Source organism: Pezoporus flaviventris, unplaced genomic scaffold (assembly GCF_033815535.1).
Source record: "Pezoporus flaviventris isolate CSIRO_AGI_PZ_B2104156 unplaced genomic scaffold, CSIRO_AGI_Pfla_v1 ptg000020l, whole genome shotgun sequence".
In the NCBI taxonomy this organism is placed as follows: Eukaryota; Metazoa; Chordata; class Aves; order Psittaciformes; family Psittacidae; genus Pezoporus; species Pezoporus flaviventris.
Genome location: NW_026892568.1, coordinates 3917705 through 3935747, shown reverse-complemented (window position 1 = coordinate 3935747; position 18043 = coordinate 3917705). Strand labels below are relative to the sequence as shown.

The 18043-nt window shown below is 41.4% G+C and overlaps 3 protein-coding genes across 6 annotated transcripts in view; 2 read left to right on the top strand and 1 right to left on the bottom strand.

The window, feature by feature from the left end:
* The window catches only part of TOM1L1 (target of myb1 like 1 membrane trafficking protein), a 30314-nt gene extending 19881 nt beyond the window's left edge, over positions 1–10433 (top strand). For all 4 annotated transcript variants that reach the window (XM_061455403.1, XM_061455404.1, XM_061455401.1 and 1 more), the window contains 8 exons: positions 1802–1935; positions 4336–4396; positions 5812–5929; positions 6771–6852; positions 7372–7432; positions 8218–8290; positions 8565–8637; positions 9342–10433. In XM_061455403.1, coding sequence (XP_061311387.1) covers positions 1802–1935; positions 4336–4396; positions 5812–5929; positions 6771–6852; positions 7372–7432; positions 8218–8290; positions 8565–8637; positions 9342–9405 — 666 coding nt within the window. In that variant the 3' untranslated portion in view covers positions 9406–10433. The remainder of the gene's footprint in view (positions 1–1801; positions 1936–4335; positions 4397–5811; positions 5930–6770; positions 6853–7371; positions 7433–8217; positions 8291–8564; positions 8638–9341) is intronic.
* A 1819-nt stretch (positions 10434–12252) lies between these two features.
* LOC133270322 (cytochrome c oxidase assembly protein COX11, mitochondrial) lies at positions 12253–14578 on the bottom strand. The gene is made up of 4 exons (XM_061455405.1): positions 14284–14578; positions 14046–14201; positions 13048–13173; positions 12253–12561 (listed from the first exon to the last, which is right to left on the bottom strand). The coding sequence occupies exons 1-4, from the start codon at positions 14563–14565 to the stop codon at positions 12379–12381; spliced, it is 747 nt and encodes a 248-aa protein (XP_061311389.1). The 5' UTR covers positions 14566–14578; the 3' UTR covers positions 12253–12378.
* Positions 14579–16364: 1786 nt separating this feature from the next.
* The window catches only part of STXBP4 (syntaxin binding protein 4), a 66211-nt gene continuing 64532 nt past the window's right edge, over positions 16365–18043 (top strand). Inside the window, exon 1 of the mRNA XM_061455397.1 lies at positions 16365–16514. Coding sequence (XP_061311381.1) covers positions 16477–16514 — 38 coding nt within the window. The 5' untranslated portion in view covers positions 16365–16476. The remainder of the gene's footprint in view (positions 16515–18043) is intronic.

Below are 18043 nucleotides of genomic sequence, written 5' to 3'. Positions count from 1 at the left end.
ATTCCTTCTATGTTAATTTCACTGTTGTTTCTGTTCTTTTCTGCTGTGCACCGAGTAGTATAAAGCATGAAGCATGGCTAGCCTGTTCCTTTAACAGCGTTTAATGTTCCCCTTTGTTTGTGGCTCTACTTGGATTAGGCTTTTGTTGTCAGAGAACAAAGTCCTTTATTAAAAAAACTGCTTGTTTAGCCTTTGAGAGAGCTGGAGACATTAATTTCAGTCCTGATTATCTGGAGTCCCTCAATAAAAACTTGTAACAGGGTAAACTTGATCAGTGCAACATATTTTCAGTTCCGCAGCTTCATTAGTGGCCAGGCTCCTCCCTTTCTCCACCCTGTTTTGGACAAGGCAGATCTCAGTTGAAATAATGTGCTGACCAGGAGCAGTAGTTAAAGAATAGCTGAAGCTCAGTGTCAGCAAGGAAGAGTAACAAACTCGTACTGGATAGTGAATAGATGTACTTGATGGACATGCAAGAATTTGGGTCCAGGTCATCAGCTGGTAAGAATTAGTCCAAATTCATTGGCATCACTGGTGATTGTTATTCCAGCTGGTCATCCACCGCTGTAAAACTCCAGCTTTCAGAACAGAGGAGTGCCTGAATCTTTGTGGGTAGGAGCAAAGTGTAGCAAATCCGTGCTACAAAAAACAAGTATCTCAATTTCTTCTGTGTTGAATATGGGTATTTACAAAGGAGCTGGTCTGCCTGTATAATGGAGTCATAGGAAATACACATTTTTTTAAATGGTAGTAAAGTCTGGAGTTGCAGAGGTTGTAAACTTAATTACAGACATTAAGCTGAATACATTTGTGTATGTTTTATCCTGGGCTATGAAGATGCAGTGCTGAAAGGTGCAGTACTCTGTAATCCTTTTGCAGATTCAGCAAAGGGGTGCAAAACTGTTTTTTTACATAAATAAAAGCATTTACTTATGTGAAGTATGTGGGTTTTGAGGAAAAAATCACTTTGAAAAGAATACCAGAGCAATTTCTGAATAGCACTATGCAAATGGAGTAATTTTCTCCCTTTTTTTCCTCTTTTCCTGACACAGAGCCAGCATTTGCAAATGCACACTGGGGGGCAAAAAATGTTGGCTTGAGTTGCAGTTCCTGTTGCTAAAGAATTTGTTTCTTTGAGCATGCAAAATCTGCAGTGGAGAGGAATATAAATAAACTGTCTTCTATTTCAACTGGCAATAGGGCAGAATTCTGTTCAACAAACTCATAATTCTATCATCTGATTCTGCTGGGTTTGTGTTATGTCCTCAAAAAGTGAATAGATTTAAGTGCTGCCAAACTTTCCCACTTAAGGGAATAGTTAGTCTGGTGTCATGGAGCACTTCTATCTTTTTGATTACTGTTGTCTTGTCTTCAAGCAGACGTTGAGCAGGATCACAACCATTATATCCATGTGAAGTATCCTGTTAAGTTTAATCAGCTGCAAACAGGATCAAATCAAATTTGTTCTGCATCACCCAGAGGGGTCTTCGTTATTTTGCGAATTGTAATTTAGACTTTAGAGACAGATATATCTTGAGAAACAAAGGTGGGTCAGGAGGTAGGGATTGGGTAGGAGTGCTGGTTGTGATGATAGGAGTTGTCAACCTGCCTTGCAGAGATCAAAGACATGAAAATTATGCTATTTGCAATGTTTGGTATGCGTGTGGTTTGTGTAAATTAGGGAATGTTTCACATGAGGCTGGAGTGCTCAAGTGTCTTATCATTCTTCTACAGAACTGACAAGCTGGGAGACACAGTTACGATTTATATATTTCTTTTTTTCTTCCTCTGCCTTGGGCAGAAACTGTATAAGACCTGTCGGATGATGCAGGAGAGGATCATGGATTTGTTGGTGACAGTGGAGAATGAAGATGTGATAGTTGAGTTAATACAAGTAAATGAAGATCTGAATGATGTCCTCCTGGGACATGAGAGGTAAGTAAGTACATAGCCACTCTCCTCACACTTGGTATCTTCGCTGAGTAAGTGCCCTTAATAGATGCAGATAGTCCTTACATTTAATGTTGATCCTCCACAAGGAGACAGATTTTTACGCTTAAATCCAGAAAAGAAAGCGATTCAATATAAGAAAGCTATGTATTTGCCTGCTCCCAAACACCTCAGAAGTGATTAACAAAGGTAGATGGAAAACCATTAGAATGGGGTAAAACAAGTTTACAGCACAGACAGGAAGTCAGATGGAGGCACACAAAAACCATTTAGGAATTTAACATTCCTTTTTGGTAGCACAGAGTGAATTTGTCATCAGTCTGCTACAAGCCCCTTGGTACTGATGATAGTCCTTATCTCTGCTAAGTGTATATGCTTCCAGGAAAGAATACTTGTTCTCCTTTCTAAACAACTTTGACAGCTTTATTGCAGAAACTGGCTATGGAGTAGCCTCCTTGCATGCTTAAGAGTTGCTTGCTTTTCTCAGCTAGATTGAAACACGCTGTTCTACTTATCTTACAGCAGAAAATGTTTTTCTTTCACACGTGGAAGCAACAGAAGGCTTGCTTTGACATCCTATATATTTATCTATTACGTCATTGGTAGCATGACTGGGTGCCAGCAAAACTGAAATTAATTTTTAAACCCAAAATTCCAGTATTATCCCCCAAAATATTACAAGTATACTCATGGAGAGTATTCTGGTTTAATAGGAGTTAGCCTTCTATGTTAAGTAGTTGATCTCCTCCATGGCTAAGATGTGCTCTAGAAATCATTCTGCATTGAATGCAGTGGTTTTTAGCAGATTTAGAGAATTTAGTCATCTTTTCTTTTTAATCCTTTTCTGAACGCCGCGCTGAAAATATCACTGATTCTTCTGAGTGTTGTGGCACAAACTGGGCCTAATCTTGACAACATTTAGCTTTCATTTATCCTTAAATCTTATGTCTACAGCAGTGCTGACATATTTTACAGTAACTGCCCTGGAAGAATTGTGTTACCACTTCTTGCTTTAGGAGGTTTTTCATTTTAGTAAAGCAAAACCAGAATTGTCTTTAGCTTCTGTAAATCCACTGAAATCAGATGCGGGCTTATGGTTTTGTTACAACGGATGAATACTGGCAAGGCCAAGAACTTCTTCAGCTATGAGGTACAGATTGTGGGTACACTTCAAGAAGTACCGTATGAATGACTTGCCTGGTGACTGAAGGAGCAACTAGCTTGCCATAGTGAGACTGAACAGAAAACTACAGCTTTTTAGTACTGCAATGGTATGGTTTAATGGAGCCTAATGAGTCTTCCTGGGTGCAGTTTCATTGCACTTGAGAGTTGCTAAATATTAAAATGCATTCAGTTAATGTTTGCTGCAGAAGATTGGTGCTGTGGAACTCCCTCTGCGCAATGAAATATGTAAAGGACAAACTGATTTTAACCAGCTGCATCTGTTTCATACTATGTGTATTGTTTGAAGACAAGTCATGCTGCATTCTCTGTTTCTCATTATTAATGTGGAGTCCAAATTAAATCCGGAGCAATCACCGTTGTGCAATGAACATGGATGGATGTAACAATGACTCCCTCTAGTGGCTTCAGCGACTTCCATGTTCTGCCTGTATTTCAGATCAATATTTCATGTTCTGCAGTTGGAAAGTTGGGTTTTTTTCTTCTGCTCTTCCTTGCATTATACTGTCTTATGTGAGCCTTGCTAGTCTGGTAACCCTGAATAGCCAGTGCAGTTGTATAGACAGTCTCATGGCCATACCACTCAGGGCTCTTATTTCTTAAATGGGGTGACCTTATGGATGCTGAATATCACTTGGCTGGGTCTCCTTTGGACCCCGTGTAGCACTGTTCTTACTCCTAGTACATAAATATTTCTGCAGGTGGATTTTTTTCCCCCTTTTTACAAATGCCTGAAGTAATGAGCAGGGTGCATACCATAATAGTCATGTGGTTTGTCCTGAGATGGCATGAGGGAATGTGGGGACCACTGAGGACAGAAGGTTTCCTGGGACTCTTTTGGAAGTGTGTTCTGGTGAGAAGGAGCCAGGTTTGGCACAGTGGGTGTTCATATTTACTACCCTGGCATGAACAGAGGCAAACTTTGTCAGCTGTGCCTTGGTTTTATTTTGGAAGAAACAGGTGGCTGTCTCCAAAAGTAAGCCCAAGAACAAGCTGGTTGGTGTTAGTTTAGGTAATTGGAGGACCACAGCTCTGGGGAAGAGTCTGGTGCAGAGACAAGTGCCCCAGAGAAAAGCACCTGTAGTGATTGTTTGGCACTTGTGGAGCCTTGATAATCAAAACTTTGATTGTACCTGGTTTATAGTTTTATGAATGACCTCACAGAAATGCAAGAATGAACATCTAACTCTGCAACTTCAACAGGTTCTCCCGAAACAGAGTGCGTTTTTTGGAGAAGCAGAGGATACAACGCGAGCGCGAAGAGGTGAGTAACTACAGATGAACAGCTGGGCTGTCAATACTCTTTTTTTCTGTTCATCATGAAAAATACACTTTTTATATATGCAGAACTTTATCCTCTAGTTGAAGTAGAGGAGACAACGGGCTGTTTAGAAAGATCCTACTGATCTTTCTAAAGTCTAACTTGTAGAATTTCATGCAGATTCTTTTAACTGAAGTAGCAAATAATGTCAAATCTAAGATGGAAGCTTGGTTAGGAAAAATGAGAGATCTATTCAAATGGTGGTTTAATACCTCTACAGCTCAGCACTACTATCTGCTATCTACAAAATGAGGAGCCATCATGTTTCTTTTCATCTGTTCTCAGGCATTTTATAGACTGAAATACTGTTACACTGTTAGAACTCGCTATTCCTGATGGGTTTTTTTCCCCTGAGTCAAATCTTTTTCTGAATTGTGAATAATGGCTTGTATCAAATCTTTAATGACTATCCTTTATTGATTGCTAATTATGGTTGTTAATTATATTGCCCAGAGTAGTTTTGCAGATGTTTCAGTTTCTGCTAAGCCATAATCTCTCATCATTTAGAGCTCAATATGAAAATGACTGCATGGTGAATGCTGAAATACAGCTGACAATTAAAAAAAGGTAGAAGATGATCTTTTTTTCCTTGAAAAGCCACTGTAACTGCATTCTGGTTATGCAGGTGGATGGTTTTGCTTGATGAATGCTTTGTTGGATTAGTTTAATAGCCTAAATGGTGCAGTCTGTACATTTTCATTATTCAGGAGTCCCCAAGTTTAAAATGCATCATCTTTAGTTTTAACCTGGTGTGACCAAACCTGTCTGATTCAAGCATGTGAGTTTATTAAAATCTTTGGTTGGCTACATTTTTAATTCTAACACATTCAGATGGGAAACAAAGGGAGCCCTTTCCTGTGTCCTAGGAAACACTGTTGTGATTTTGAACTTTCCCTACCCAAATCGATTTCCCAAGTATGTACCAAACCTCAGTAACACAAATAAAAGGCATGAAAATAATTGTACAGGATCAATCAGAAGATCAATATCAAACCTGTATTAAACAAGCTCATGGTTACTTTTTAGAATTGAGTTCATTCTGTTTCCTACTTCAGAATTGTTTTCCTTAATCTTTTGAACTAGCAACTTGAAATAGCTGAAACTGATCTTCTCTGGGAAGCACTTTTTGTTTCACTAGCTATCTTACACACACACACACACACACACACACACACAGAGAGAGAGAGAGAAAATCCTGGTATTCTCTCATACTTAAAATGCTAATATTATGATTTTAAAGGTTTATGTTCTGTGGAAAAAAAAAAACCACAATTTGTTTAAGCTGTACAAGTTCCTCTAAAAAACCCAACCAACCAGACCAACTCAGACGAAAACTTTATTCCTTTTCAAATGTTAAGCTCTACAGGAAACAACCATCTGCTCCCTCAAGTGATCTACTTGACCTCTCCTTGGATTTGCCATCTGCTGTGTCTGCAGTGGTGCTTATTGACTCTGCAGCGTCTCCTTCAGGCCATAGTAAGTGATGCATATTTCTCTTGCAGTTGGTTTCCTAAAGCTTCACCAGCAGTGGAGCAGCCAAGTTCCTTATAAGAAAGAAAACAAAGATACCCCTTGACTTTAAGGCTGCTCCTTAAATCTCCTTGAAAGGAGAATTGATATGTGTACATGGAGAAAGAATGTAAGTTACCATAAGGTTGCCTGTGATTTGTTTATGGTGGAAGCAATAATCTTCCCCCCATTACATAAATTTGCACAGGAGAACATGCTCTGTTTTCTGTTACAGTGAAGCCTGTAAAACAGTCTGGTCATTGCTTATTCTGTATACCTGGAGAAAAGAAACACAGATGTCCTTGATGTCCTGAGTTTTCAGGAGTGTTAGAAACAGTTCACTTTGAGAAAGGTACTCATCTCCTCTAACTTTAGACTTCTTTCATAGTTAGAGGGGTGAGTAAAGACCCTAAGTTTGCTACCCTTCATGACTGTTTACAGAAGCCCCTCCTTTATTCGCTCGAGGGGAGTCCATAATACTGAAATTAAAGGTGTGAATGTCCCTCCAGGAATGAATGCCTATAATTCTATTTTAATCTTTTAGAGGTAGTGAAAGAAGCTTTAAGTGGTATCTACAATGTACAGCACTACTGATTTTGTTCTGACATTTTAAGGAGATAAATATATTACATCCAAAAACTCCTCTTAGTTATTCAAATTTTGCCTTTCATGTTATAAACAGCAATTTGTTTCAGACACTTTATGTGCCTTCCAAACAAAACTTTGCCCTTTCAGTGTTCATAGTACAAGTAACTAACATTTGCTTAATAACGTTTAAGCGATCGTTAATTACCACTTTGAATTTCAGATGGCGTATCTGCACGCTCTGAAGACAAAACCAAGCATCGTCCATCAATTTATCCACAGCTAGATTTAGCTCAGCAATTCCCGTGAGTAATCTCTTATCAAGAAATGGTAACAGACAACAGATCTTCAAAGGTATCAGTACTCCACAATTCATCTTCTGAGTCTATAGAAAGCCCTGTAGAAAAAAGATTTTCTACTTTTACACATTAGTTCATTAAAACAAGTGAAAACTACCTGTATGCCAGACATTGCTTAACATGCTTAAAATACACCTGCAGCACCATTTCGTCATAGACATGAATTCATCTCAACAGTCAGAATATTCTTGAGATACCTAGGGCTTTGTGCTTGAGTGTTGCCAATGCTGCACTGAAAGGGATAAACAGATGAATTGTACAGGTCAGTAAGAATAGTTCAAGATGAGAGGTGTCCTTGTAGTTCCTTAACTTCAGTGTGAATGGGACACTAGCCCATCCGCCCATTCTGCTCTCAGTTGTGACATAAGGTAAAGACAGACCAGCTAAAAAACAGTGTAACAATCAGAATGTACAGTTTTAATAGTTTCTCAGTTACTGCCAATGTGTTGTATTACTCTCTCCTAGATTTGCAACTGAAGCATCAAAAAATAGTGTCAGTGATCCAGCTGGGCACACATACAGCAACGTGAGTAGTGCTCATGTTCAGAATAATCATTCTCTGCTGGCAACTGTCAGAATGAAAACTGTTAGGATTTGCCCTGACTGCTGTCCAAATGGGATACAAAGGTATCTTCTGTGGCTCTGCTCTGTCAGTGAAGACTCTCTATTTGGTGACCAGGCCAACTTTCCACTCTTGATACCACAGATGCTAATATGGAAGTATATTTTCTTGGGTCCAACATAATCACAGGGGAGTTTGCAGAAAGCAGTTCTTCTATTATTTGAGTTTAATCTGTTGCTGTGTGAAGCAAGCTGAGAACTCCTCCTGCTGCCATTATGTTACTCTGGTGTATTTCCTCTCTCAAATAAGGTATTAAAAAAACACAACACAAAATGAATATGAATTAAAAAACAAAAGAATACGATGAAGGGGCTTTGAAGCAATTTTAGGAATTTCATGCTGTCCTGTGGTAGACAGCATGAAACAGAAAAGATGAGAAGCAGTCCTCAAGCTCATGTGCATATTCCCTACTTTAAACCACAAGTAAAAGCAGATACCTGTATTGTGAATACTGTGGCCTTTGCGTAGGGTAACAAATTACACAGAAGTACCTTATACAATTGTGCTGTAGATAACGCTAAAAGATGTTTTGATGTTTGTGTGCAGAATCAAGATTAATAAGATTGATTACTCTTGGCCTTAGAATTTATGTGATAGAGTCCAATGATAAGTCAACAGGTGTGGAAGTTAAGTCAAACGAGTTCTCATAGAAGAGTCTCTTTATGTGGTCTTTTGCTTGATGTCCTTAGTTGGCGACTGTCTTAAGCCCAGTGCCTCTGAATCCAGGACAAACTACACCATCAAATGGACTGTCAGCAGCAGGTAATACATACTGCAGACCACCTAGCTTCTACAGAAATTGTTTTTCTTGTTAGAACTTAAGGGCTACGTAATGGCTGTTAAAGACTAGGTGCAACAAGCATTGATGAAATATCATATTACCCATAGTTTCTCCTACACATATCTGTGTATAAGCAGCTAGATTCATAAGAGATAATCTGCTACTTTCAGGAAGATACACAAAAGTAACATGCAGCAAGGGTGCTTTTCATTTACATTTAAATCTGTATTTTATCTGCCTGTCTTTATTCTTCAGCTGCATCAAAGAACAAGGCACAATCACCTCATTACTATGAGATAATGGAGTTTGATCCCTTGGCTCCTACTGAGTAAGTAACTTTTACAATAGCTAGTAATACAGTTGTCTTAGGTGCCGAAGGCAAGAAGGCTTTTTATTCTAAATGAGAAAACACATCATGCTATTTAGGCTGAGTTGGGTGACCAACTGGATTGCTAATGTAAATGAGAGTGGCTGTGTTTTGTACATTTTATTCCAGTATTTCTGGCATGACCAATTAAGGAATAAGTTCCTATGTGTTCATTAAACAGCATCTGTAAAAATGGTGGAGTGATGCCGAGTCAAACAGTCTCATAAAATCCTCTCCAGTTATAGAAAATAAATACAAAACTAAACTGATGGCAGAACTCTCCTTTTGTACCAGTAAATTGTAGAAAATTTGAGCCATCGACACAAAACTTATTTCTGAGGAATTCTGATGTAGAAAAATCTGATCAAAGGTTTCTCTTTTTAAGTGCACAGCACACAGTATGCTTTTGCCATTTGCATTTTGCACTCCCCAAATTTATTTCAGTGAAAGTGACCACGTCCAAAGGTATCTCATCAAAAGAATGTATTGTCACAGACACACCATAGGATTTGCTCCTTGCTTCCATGGAAACCTGGGCATCCTGCAGCTGATGCTGCTCCGTCAGGCAAACGCTACACGTTCTTGGCAGTTCATGGTTTTGTTGGTGCACTTTGTCAAGGTGGAACAAATGTGATGTTGGAGTTGCCCTGTTCCTCTTCTTTCAGAGCTGTTTATGAAGAAATTGATGTTGTGCTGAAGGCGGAAGCTAAAAAGAATACTGAATGCTGAAGGTGGAGGTGAAGTCTTTGGCTGAACGCAGGTTATTCTCTGATGCTGGCCCTGTGCAGTGCTTCCTGTAACATAGAAGTGCATAACAGAACAGGTTTTGTGTTTAGACATAGTATTCCAGTACTTGTTTATTGAGCTGTGTGGAAGTTGAAGTGTTACATAGTTCTGCACCTTGATAACTTGTCCTCAGTGTTCAACTGTGTCTTCTTCAAGGTGACTTTCATGATTTATTTTTCAAGCATTTTGAGGGCCTTTAAAATATGATTTTCCAAATTTATCTGTGTATCAGGTAACTCTTGACACAAACAAAAAGGATATTAGGTTTACAGAATCTGTGAACCTAGTTTCTGTTTCGGCCTCATTGCTGTCTATGTTTACCTCACTAAAAGTTTAAAGGGGGCTTTGGTATGTAGGATGCTGATAGATGTCTGAAGACATACAGTGTTAACTCTCCTACATTCATATTCTGAATACAGGTTTTTTCCTCGTACAAGCCCACAATATAGTTGGATTTTTGTCTTCATAAGAACCTGAGCTGGGACTTGAGGTGCTGTCATCCATGATGAGCAGAACAGAAAAACCCCTGCTTGTTCCATTGTTGTTGTTACTCTTACTTACTCAGTAAATATTGGAGAGGGATGAGTAATTTCTTTCAGTGTTCCTGCCCTGCAGAGGTGGTTCTGGTGAAGGAAAAAGTAGTCATCTACAATGCAGATGAGCAGTGGTTATCTGTTTAATCGAACTGTGTAACCCTGTTAATAACAATTACCTTAATAATTAAAGTGCCTTATCTATTTTAATGCTGAATGTAAAATGTGCACTTTAACAGGTATAGTTCTCTGAATTTATAATTGATATAAAGTTTGAGAACTTGGTTGGTGTTCATAGCTGATAAGCTGGGGGGGTTGTGAAATACTGTATTTTACACGTTCACTATGTAAACTGATTTAAGTGATGAATTCTCAGTTGGTTCTGCAACTTTGTAGCATAAAATGCCAAATAAAATGAAATCCTTACTGAAAAGTTAACCCCCTCATGTCTGAGTTTTTGCATGAGTATCCCATGAAATACCAAATGTAGATAATATTTGAAGTATCTTATTATTTTTTTGTATTATTTGCAATGGTGAGGACAGCAGGCTGAGAAAACTGCTGAACAATGGGATTTGAGGTGGATCAGTTTTTCACCTACAGCGTAGCTCTACTGGTAAAACCCTGGGACACTGAAGCATAACAGAAAAGGTTATTTCAGTGCGGTGATTCATAGTGGATGATTGTGAACTGAACTTTCCATGTGTAAAGTAAAATGGTCATAGATAGATGGCAGGGAACTGGCTGATTACTGAGGTCAGGGATCTTGTTTGATGGTTGGAATGTGCTCAGTCTCTGTGGGGGGGGGGGAACCTAAGTTTTTAGGGGACTGGCACTTGCCAGGGAGGACGCTCCTGTTCTCCTGAAACATGTGGCCAGAATAAAGCAATGTGAGAGAACTGTTGTAATCCATTCAGCTTCAAAAAAGGCAATGAACTAAAGGCAACCCAGGTAAGAATTGTTTTTTTCTAGCCTGGATTTGAAAATTTGTCTTGGGTTTTCTTATTGAAGCATAACTGGAATCATAGATTTTAAAGCTCATTCATACAGATCTATGTCCCTTGTGTGGCCTCCACGTGTTCTGCTAGATAAAATGGTTTAGAAAGATGAAAGAATGAAGTTTTAAAACTTTACTACAGTGCAGATGTGACAGGAATATAATCCAGAATCTATTTAATCACCTAATAAGTACATTAGGTGCATTTTAAAGTCATGCATTTTAGAGGTAGTATCCACTTAACACACTTAAATTATTGTATGCAAACATAACTGAGACTGAAGTAACTGCAGGTTACTTCTGATATACACATTGCCTTCTTAGTGTCCAAACAAACCAACATTAGCCTTATTTTATTAGCTCTCATCTGCTGAAAGGGGTAGAAAGAACTGGCCCAGCAGGTGATGTACTGGGCCAAGGTTCATTCCTGTCTGAAAATGAGAGGTCATTTTAAACTTGCTCTACAACTCCCTCCTCACTTGCAAAGCTATGATAAGCGGTTATTATCCCTACCCCAAGATAATGACCAAGTTACCTGAATATAGACTTCCATGTTGTGATGGTACAGAGAGCCCCTACGAGTACCTCTGAACAACTGATAACACTGCTGGACTTAAAATGAGGTTGATTTCCTTTGGGGTTTTGAGACTCCTAGGATACTAATTTAGGCTGCAGTGTAGAGTAGTTGTTCAGGTACCACCTTTCCCTTCAAAGCATTTCATACACTGGTGGGGAGGTGCCCAGTGTACTGAACTGAACACAGCATCAAAATTTGAAGGTGGCATTTCTAAATGGAACCCATACCACAGATTTGATGCACTTACATCTACTCTTCCTCATTCAGATGATAACAGTCTGCTCTTACCAAATGAACTACTGATGCAGTACTAACTCAAGAGTCACCTTCTGAATCATTATAACCTTCTGTGCCATGGGAGGGTTATGTAGCAATGCAGTCTTTGTTCAGCTTTGACAGTTCATGAGCTGATTTTGTTTTTTATCAAGTAGCTTACATGGAAGTTACTCTTCAGAGGCAGAAATGCAGTATTAGGTGGTTAATGAATTGTGTTTAAATGAAGATCTCATTTTACACTTGGGTTTAAAAATTTGCCTCACAGTACTGATTGTTCCTCTCTGAGCAATAGTGTTCCCTTCTATTGTCTGATGAAGAAATACTCATCCCTAAGAAATAATAATCCAACTACAGATGTTTTTTGTTTTGTTTTTTTAATAAAAATATATCCTTTCATAAGAGCAGCATGTGCCCATGGTGGTTTAATAACATAATTTCATACCACACAGTATTCCCACAGTTCTTCCTTCCATGGAAAAATGGTCTAAACTGGTAATGAGGTACCAGAAGTTGAATTGTGTAGAGACTGCCTGTTACTGATACCCAGGAAGTGGTAACTTCTGTCCTTCCTTTGCTTCAAAAAAGGTGTAAGAGAGAGTGATCAAATCAACTTTAGCCATTTTAGGGTCCTCGACAAATTCTGGGTCAATGTAGAAAAAGACAGGCATGTCCACTTCCTCCTGAGGATTTAGTCGTTGTTCTTCAAAACAGAAACACTGCATGGGGTGGAAAGAAAAAACATAGTTAGACAACACTAGCTATGGTAAACTTCATCTCTGCCAACGTGACAGAGCTTTATCTTTCAAAATCTACTCCCCGTACACCCCTATAATCCTGGGAAGGATCAACCCTATGAGCAACAAGACAGCAATTCTGTTCCTTCTGTGTTACAGGGGAACAAAATGAGCTTTGAACAAAGTGTCCTCAGGTGCAAAGGGGCCAGGCTGGCTCACGTCCTTGCCACCTGCCCCAGTGCATGGCTACTAAATACCCTGTTATTTAGGAGCCACTCGAATCAGATGTGTGCTGCAGCTTATTGTTAAGGTAGAATGACTAAAGCTGAACTCATGTGCTGGCATTTGGTAAAATCAAGGTATCTTCTCAAAATGCTCAGCACTAGAAATGGATCCAGGATTAAAATGAGAGTCATAAATTCTCAGTCACATAGAGGAAAATGTGATCTTTACTTTGTTCACACTTACTTGTATCTTATTGAAGTACTGTCCTGCTTCAAAGGGTATTACATTGTACGTAGAGATTCCAATTATGGGTTTGTCAGTTGGGTTTTTCGCTTTGTAGAAGGCCAGTGCTGTTTCTCCTGGCACCACCTGTATGAAGCAATTGCACAGTGGTACTGTTTTTGTTAATATACCACAGCATTGCACCCCTCAAACAGAGTTCTTCAGACTTCAGCCAGAATTAGTTGTTTTTCTCTTTGCTGGGTCAGTTTGGTTACTTTACAAACATTCTGCTTATTCAGTTCACCCCCATTCAAAATCAAATGCAGCATCAATAATGTTACATGTGTGCATTTTTGATCTTAACCAGTTTGCCAGCAAGACTTTGATTATTCTGAGCAGTTTAGCAGCACACAGGGCTTTCAGATTTATATAGGATGTACATTTATTATTTGAGGTTATTCTTTCTGAGCTGGACTTTGAAACCAATTGAGAAGTGTAATTCCTTCTGAGAGTTTTCATTAAGAGCTATTTTTAAACGGTAAGGTTAGACTACAAAAATCAAACCAGTCCTACAAGGATAGAAGCAAGAAGAGGTTTAGATATATGGCTACACCATACAGATTTAAATGTATATACACACACATTTTATGCATATAAACATATACCAAATACACATCCTTTATGGTGTATATACTTTTGTGTATATAATTTCGGTGTATGTATTTTGTGTATATATAAAGTGATACACTTGTGACAGCAGCTGGGGTTTGGCAGCCTGATGGGATGGCAGGGGAGCAGCTACGCTTCCATTACACTACGGTAAGAGGCACCAAGTCCCGCCCGAGTAGCAGAGGCTGGCCCTGCCTTCCCAACCCGCACCACCACAGTGCTGAAGCAGGAGCACTCCAGGAGCATCCCAGTGTGGTTTCCCAAACCAGGGCCCAGGACCACAAACCGGTGCCTGTGCGGCCCCAAGGAGGGGGTACCGAGGTGTTGGCACCCCAGGCGCGGGCACTCACGAAGATCTCGCTCTGCTGCGGTTTGAAGTTCCACTGCATGCTGGAGTGCACGTCCGCGTTGAAGGTGACCCTGATGACCCGGTCCCTCACCGGCCGCATGCTCTCGATCTGCTCCGAGCTGTGCCCAGCGCCCGCCGTGCCGCCCATGCCCGTGGCCTGGCACAGAGAGAGCAGCAGTGAGAGCCCCGCGCGCCCCTTCTGGGGACGGGGCAGGGGCCGGCCGCGGTGCCCCGGGTACCTGGCAGTAGAGGCGGTAGAGCGGCACGGCCGCGTACGACATGCCCACCATGCCCACGGCGGCGGCGGCGATGTACGCCAGCGCCGACCGGTTCCGGCGCCGCCATTCCTCCTCCTGCTTGCGGGTGAAGGGGTTGGAGCTCCGCAGCCCGCGGGCCCCGCACCGAGCCCTCCCCTCCAGGCGCGGGGACACCCGGCCCAGCCCCAGCGCCCACAGCGGGCCCGTGCCCCCGGGCAGCCGCAGCGCCCCGCAGCGCGCCCAGCCCCACCCGCACAGCCCCATGCTCGGGGGCGCGCGCGCGCGCGGCTCTTCTCGCGAGACGCGGTGAGTGCGCGCTCCCGGCGCGGCGTGGGGCCGGCCCGGGGCCTCCGCCCGGCTGCCGTGCGCCGCCCTCCCGCGGCGCTGAGGGCTCGCCCTGGTCCCGCCGCGGCCGCTCTGTCCCTGCCTCGGGCGGCGCTGAGCGAATCGAGGTAACGGTGGCAGCCGTGCGGACCGGAGGGCCCCGGACCGGCTTTGTTTGCCGCCGGGGCCGACGGAGCTCTGCCAGTAGCGAAGCGCGGCCGGGAGCGGTGGGTCCTGCCCGGGTACCGCAGAGGGGTCACTGCGGCGGGGAGCGGCGGCGGCGGTCGCGGGACAGGCGGGGGTGAAGTCTCCTTCGCCTTCCCCTGAAGGGAGGTGTTGAGGCGCCTCATCACCGAGCGTTGTGTGTAGAGAGCGAGCGGGCACTGCTGCGGGGTACCAACAGGGAGAGGAGACTCCATCCCTTCGTCTTCCCGCTGTTGTCTGGACGCTGACACCGGTGTTTCCCCGTTCAGGTTCGCTCTGTAGGGTGTAAGGATTTGGTTTTGTTTAGGCACAGGTATTGACACGCTGCAGTGATTGAGACCGATTGCAAACAGCAGCCACCGGGACAGGTGGCCCCTGCGCTAGAACAAACTTTGCCGTAGCAGTGCTCGAGTTTGCTGCTTCAGGGCGCTGCTGCTCTTCTCTTGTGCCGGTTGCAGTAACGTGAATCATTCAGTGCCTTTGCTGCTCCTGGTACCACTTCTTTTACCATTTAGATGTGCTGAATAAGAGGATCACAAAGCCCAGAATGAAGCGATATTGTGTGGTCTCCTCCATTTAAACGGTGTTTTTTTGCAGACCCTTTAGCAACAGATCTGAAACATTTACTGCAGAAAAACTTGTGCTATTCCAAAGTGAACTTCCCCCTGTTTTTTTTTTCATGCAGAAATACAGCAGGAATTGTTCAGTGGGTTTTTATGGAGGCTGGCACTGTGCACCCAGGGAGGCTGTTGTATTTCAGCCCAGGTTGTAGCATACCACTGGTGCCAGTAGCACCTGTGGCTGCCTTCTGCCTGTGCATTGTTCAGAGAGTTCCTTGTCCTGCTTGTATCATGTCTTAGGAGTAGTGATTTTTCCTGGTTGGTGGTCGTGTGAGGGCTCATGAGGTTTTGCTACTGATGCAAAGGGGTAATTTTGCATTAGCACTGTTGCAGTAATCTTTCAAATGATCATAGCTCAGTACATGTAGGGTTGTATTTCTTGTCACCCTGTCATATGCACTAATAAAAGTACAATGTGAATTGCTGTTTTCTGCTACATTAGTGGTGAGTAACCCCATTTTCCATGTGTTTTGGCCTATGTCTGACATATTTCACGTGAGAATTCCATAGGCCCAAACACTAGACATTAAGTTTAAAAAAGGGAGAAAACATGGCACAAACACCCGATCATCTTCAAAACAAGATTCCCTCCCCAAGTAACCTTCCCTGGAAATAGATTGGCTTTGTCTTTAGCAGTTACACTGATTTATCCTGGAGTTGTAATCTCAGCTATTTCATTTCTTAGATTTTAATCACATGGGGTTCAGGTTGACCCTAATTCCTGTCTCATAAATGAAGAGGAAGTTAAGATGTCAGAAGTTTTGGTACAATATGTAGTGCAGCCTGAGTTAACTGCTTCCTTTCTTCAGTGATGAAGTGTATGTTCTTTGTGATGAAGAGTATGTGCTTTCAGCTGGTCAGTAACAAACAAGAATAGTTATCAGTGTCTGATAATAAACATTGCCCTGTAGGTTTCAAGAAGTGGTTTCTCCTTTCTTTCAGCAGTTATTATCCTGCTTAGGAGCCAGAGCTACCTGTGTCAGAATCCTTCATTTTGATCTTTAACAAAAGTAGTGCGCCTAAGAAGATGTCCAGTACAGACCCCCTACCAAATACAGATGAAAAGTAAGTACTTTTATCCCCTTATGCACACACACAGGGGTACCATTGCTGGGTTGTAATCTGCAGTTTCATTAGTAGGATCTTGTTTTGATAAAATAGCTTTGTTATTGAAACAGCCTGAAGCAAACTCTTGGAAAAGCTAATACCAACACCAGTGAATTTACACATAAAGTGAGGAAATAGCTCTGAAGCTTTTCATTAAGTTAATCAGCACTTGGTTTGAGCTGGTTCTGTAGAGATAGAACCCTGCATAGAAATTCCTCGATGCTTCTCCAGCTATGAAAACATATTTGTAAAGTACATAGCAAATGACTCGCTTGTACATCTAGGGCACCTACAGTAATGTAAGACATTGCATAGAGCTTATGTATGAAAATGCATTACTTTTTGAGAATACTCTGCATGCTTTAATATTTTGTATGGAGTGCTTTGGAACCACCTTGGTTTTTATCAGTGCTATGGGATATTAAATGGTAATTATATTAATTCCCTAAACTGTAATATTATCCACTTAAAAGCTGGATCGGATTCGAAGTGGCAGACATGGATTCAGTGTGATTTAAAATCCTAACTCCCAAACATCTAACTAACCATGCCAACACTGTCATCAAAACCTTAACTACAAACAGGCACAGGCAGCTCTTGCTGGACTATCGTGTTTGCTGTGCTTGTGCAATAGAATCCAGCAAATGGTATTCAAAAGCTTTGTCAAACAGTTCGGCATAGATTTTGATTTATGCCACCTCATAAATAAGTTTTTTTTTTTTTTAAATAAATCCACAAAATAGTGAAAAAGTGCATTTGGTTTTTACTGGGAAGCAAACACTCCTCTGCTGGAAATGCAGGGAATGTGATAAAAGATACAGCTACAAAACAGCTGTGACTTGCCACACTTGTGGAAGGTGCATTATATGAATAGGTACTAGAGCACTGAATTCCAGTGTAAGAGATGCATGAAAGGTGCATATAACTGCACTTCAGCTGCATGGTGGTGGAAGACTATCATTTTCTATACCTATTTATTTTCTGGGAGACAGTATCAATGCACAATGCTTCAAGAATGCACATGGTTATATGTTAATTGAGGTTTACCTAAACTTTAAATAATACCTTTCCTCTCTACACAAGGGCTTAGCCCCAAACCATTCATGCCTCCCTCCAATTGCAGTGTTGCTCAAGCCTTTTTTCATGTTTAACAATTGCCATATAATGACATGTGTTTTCTTTTAATCTTTATGACCTAATCAGCAAAATGTATTTTGCATAATTGGCGGGTTTGGATAGATCAGCAGTGTTTGCTCACACCGTACGATACAGCGTTCTCTTGGCTGTCGTCCTTAATACCATAACCCGTTTAGGGTTAATGAACCTGAAAGGTATGATTGACTTGTACAGGATTTTTGTAACAGACCTTTGTTGTATTTATAACACAAAGATCTCGTGAATCGTGGCTCTGAAGATTCTGCACATCTTTCTGTCATGATAAATCCTCCTGTAATCTGTCTCAGTTGCTAAAGCATTACAAAACTTCC

Excerpts from the sequence above, each read along its gene's own strand:
- LOC133270322 (XM_061455405.1), bottom strand. The coding sequence starts at position 14,565 with ATGGGGCTGTGCGGGTGGGGCTGGGCGCGCTGCGGGGCGCTGCGGCTG. Across the intron at positions 14,202-14,283 it reads TCTACCGCCTCTACTGCCAG|GCCACGGGCATGGGCGGCAC; the intron begins GTACCCGGGGCA and ends TCTCTGTGCCAG. Across the intron at positions 13,174-14,045 it reads CGCAGCAGAGCGAGATCTTC|GTGGTGCCAGGAGAAACAGC; the intron begins GTGAGTGCCCGC and ends TGCTTCATACAG.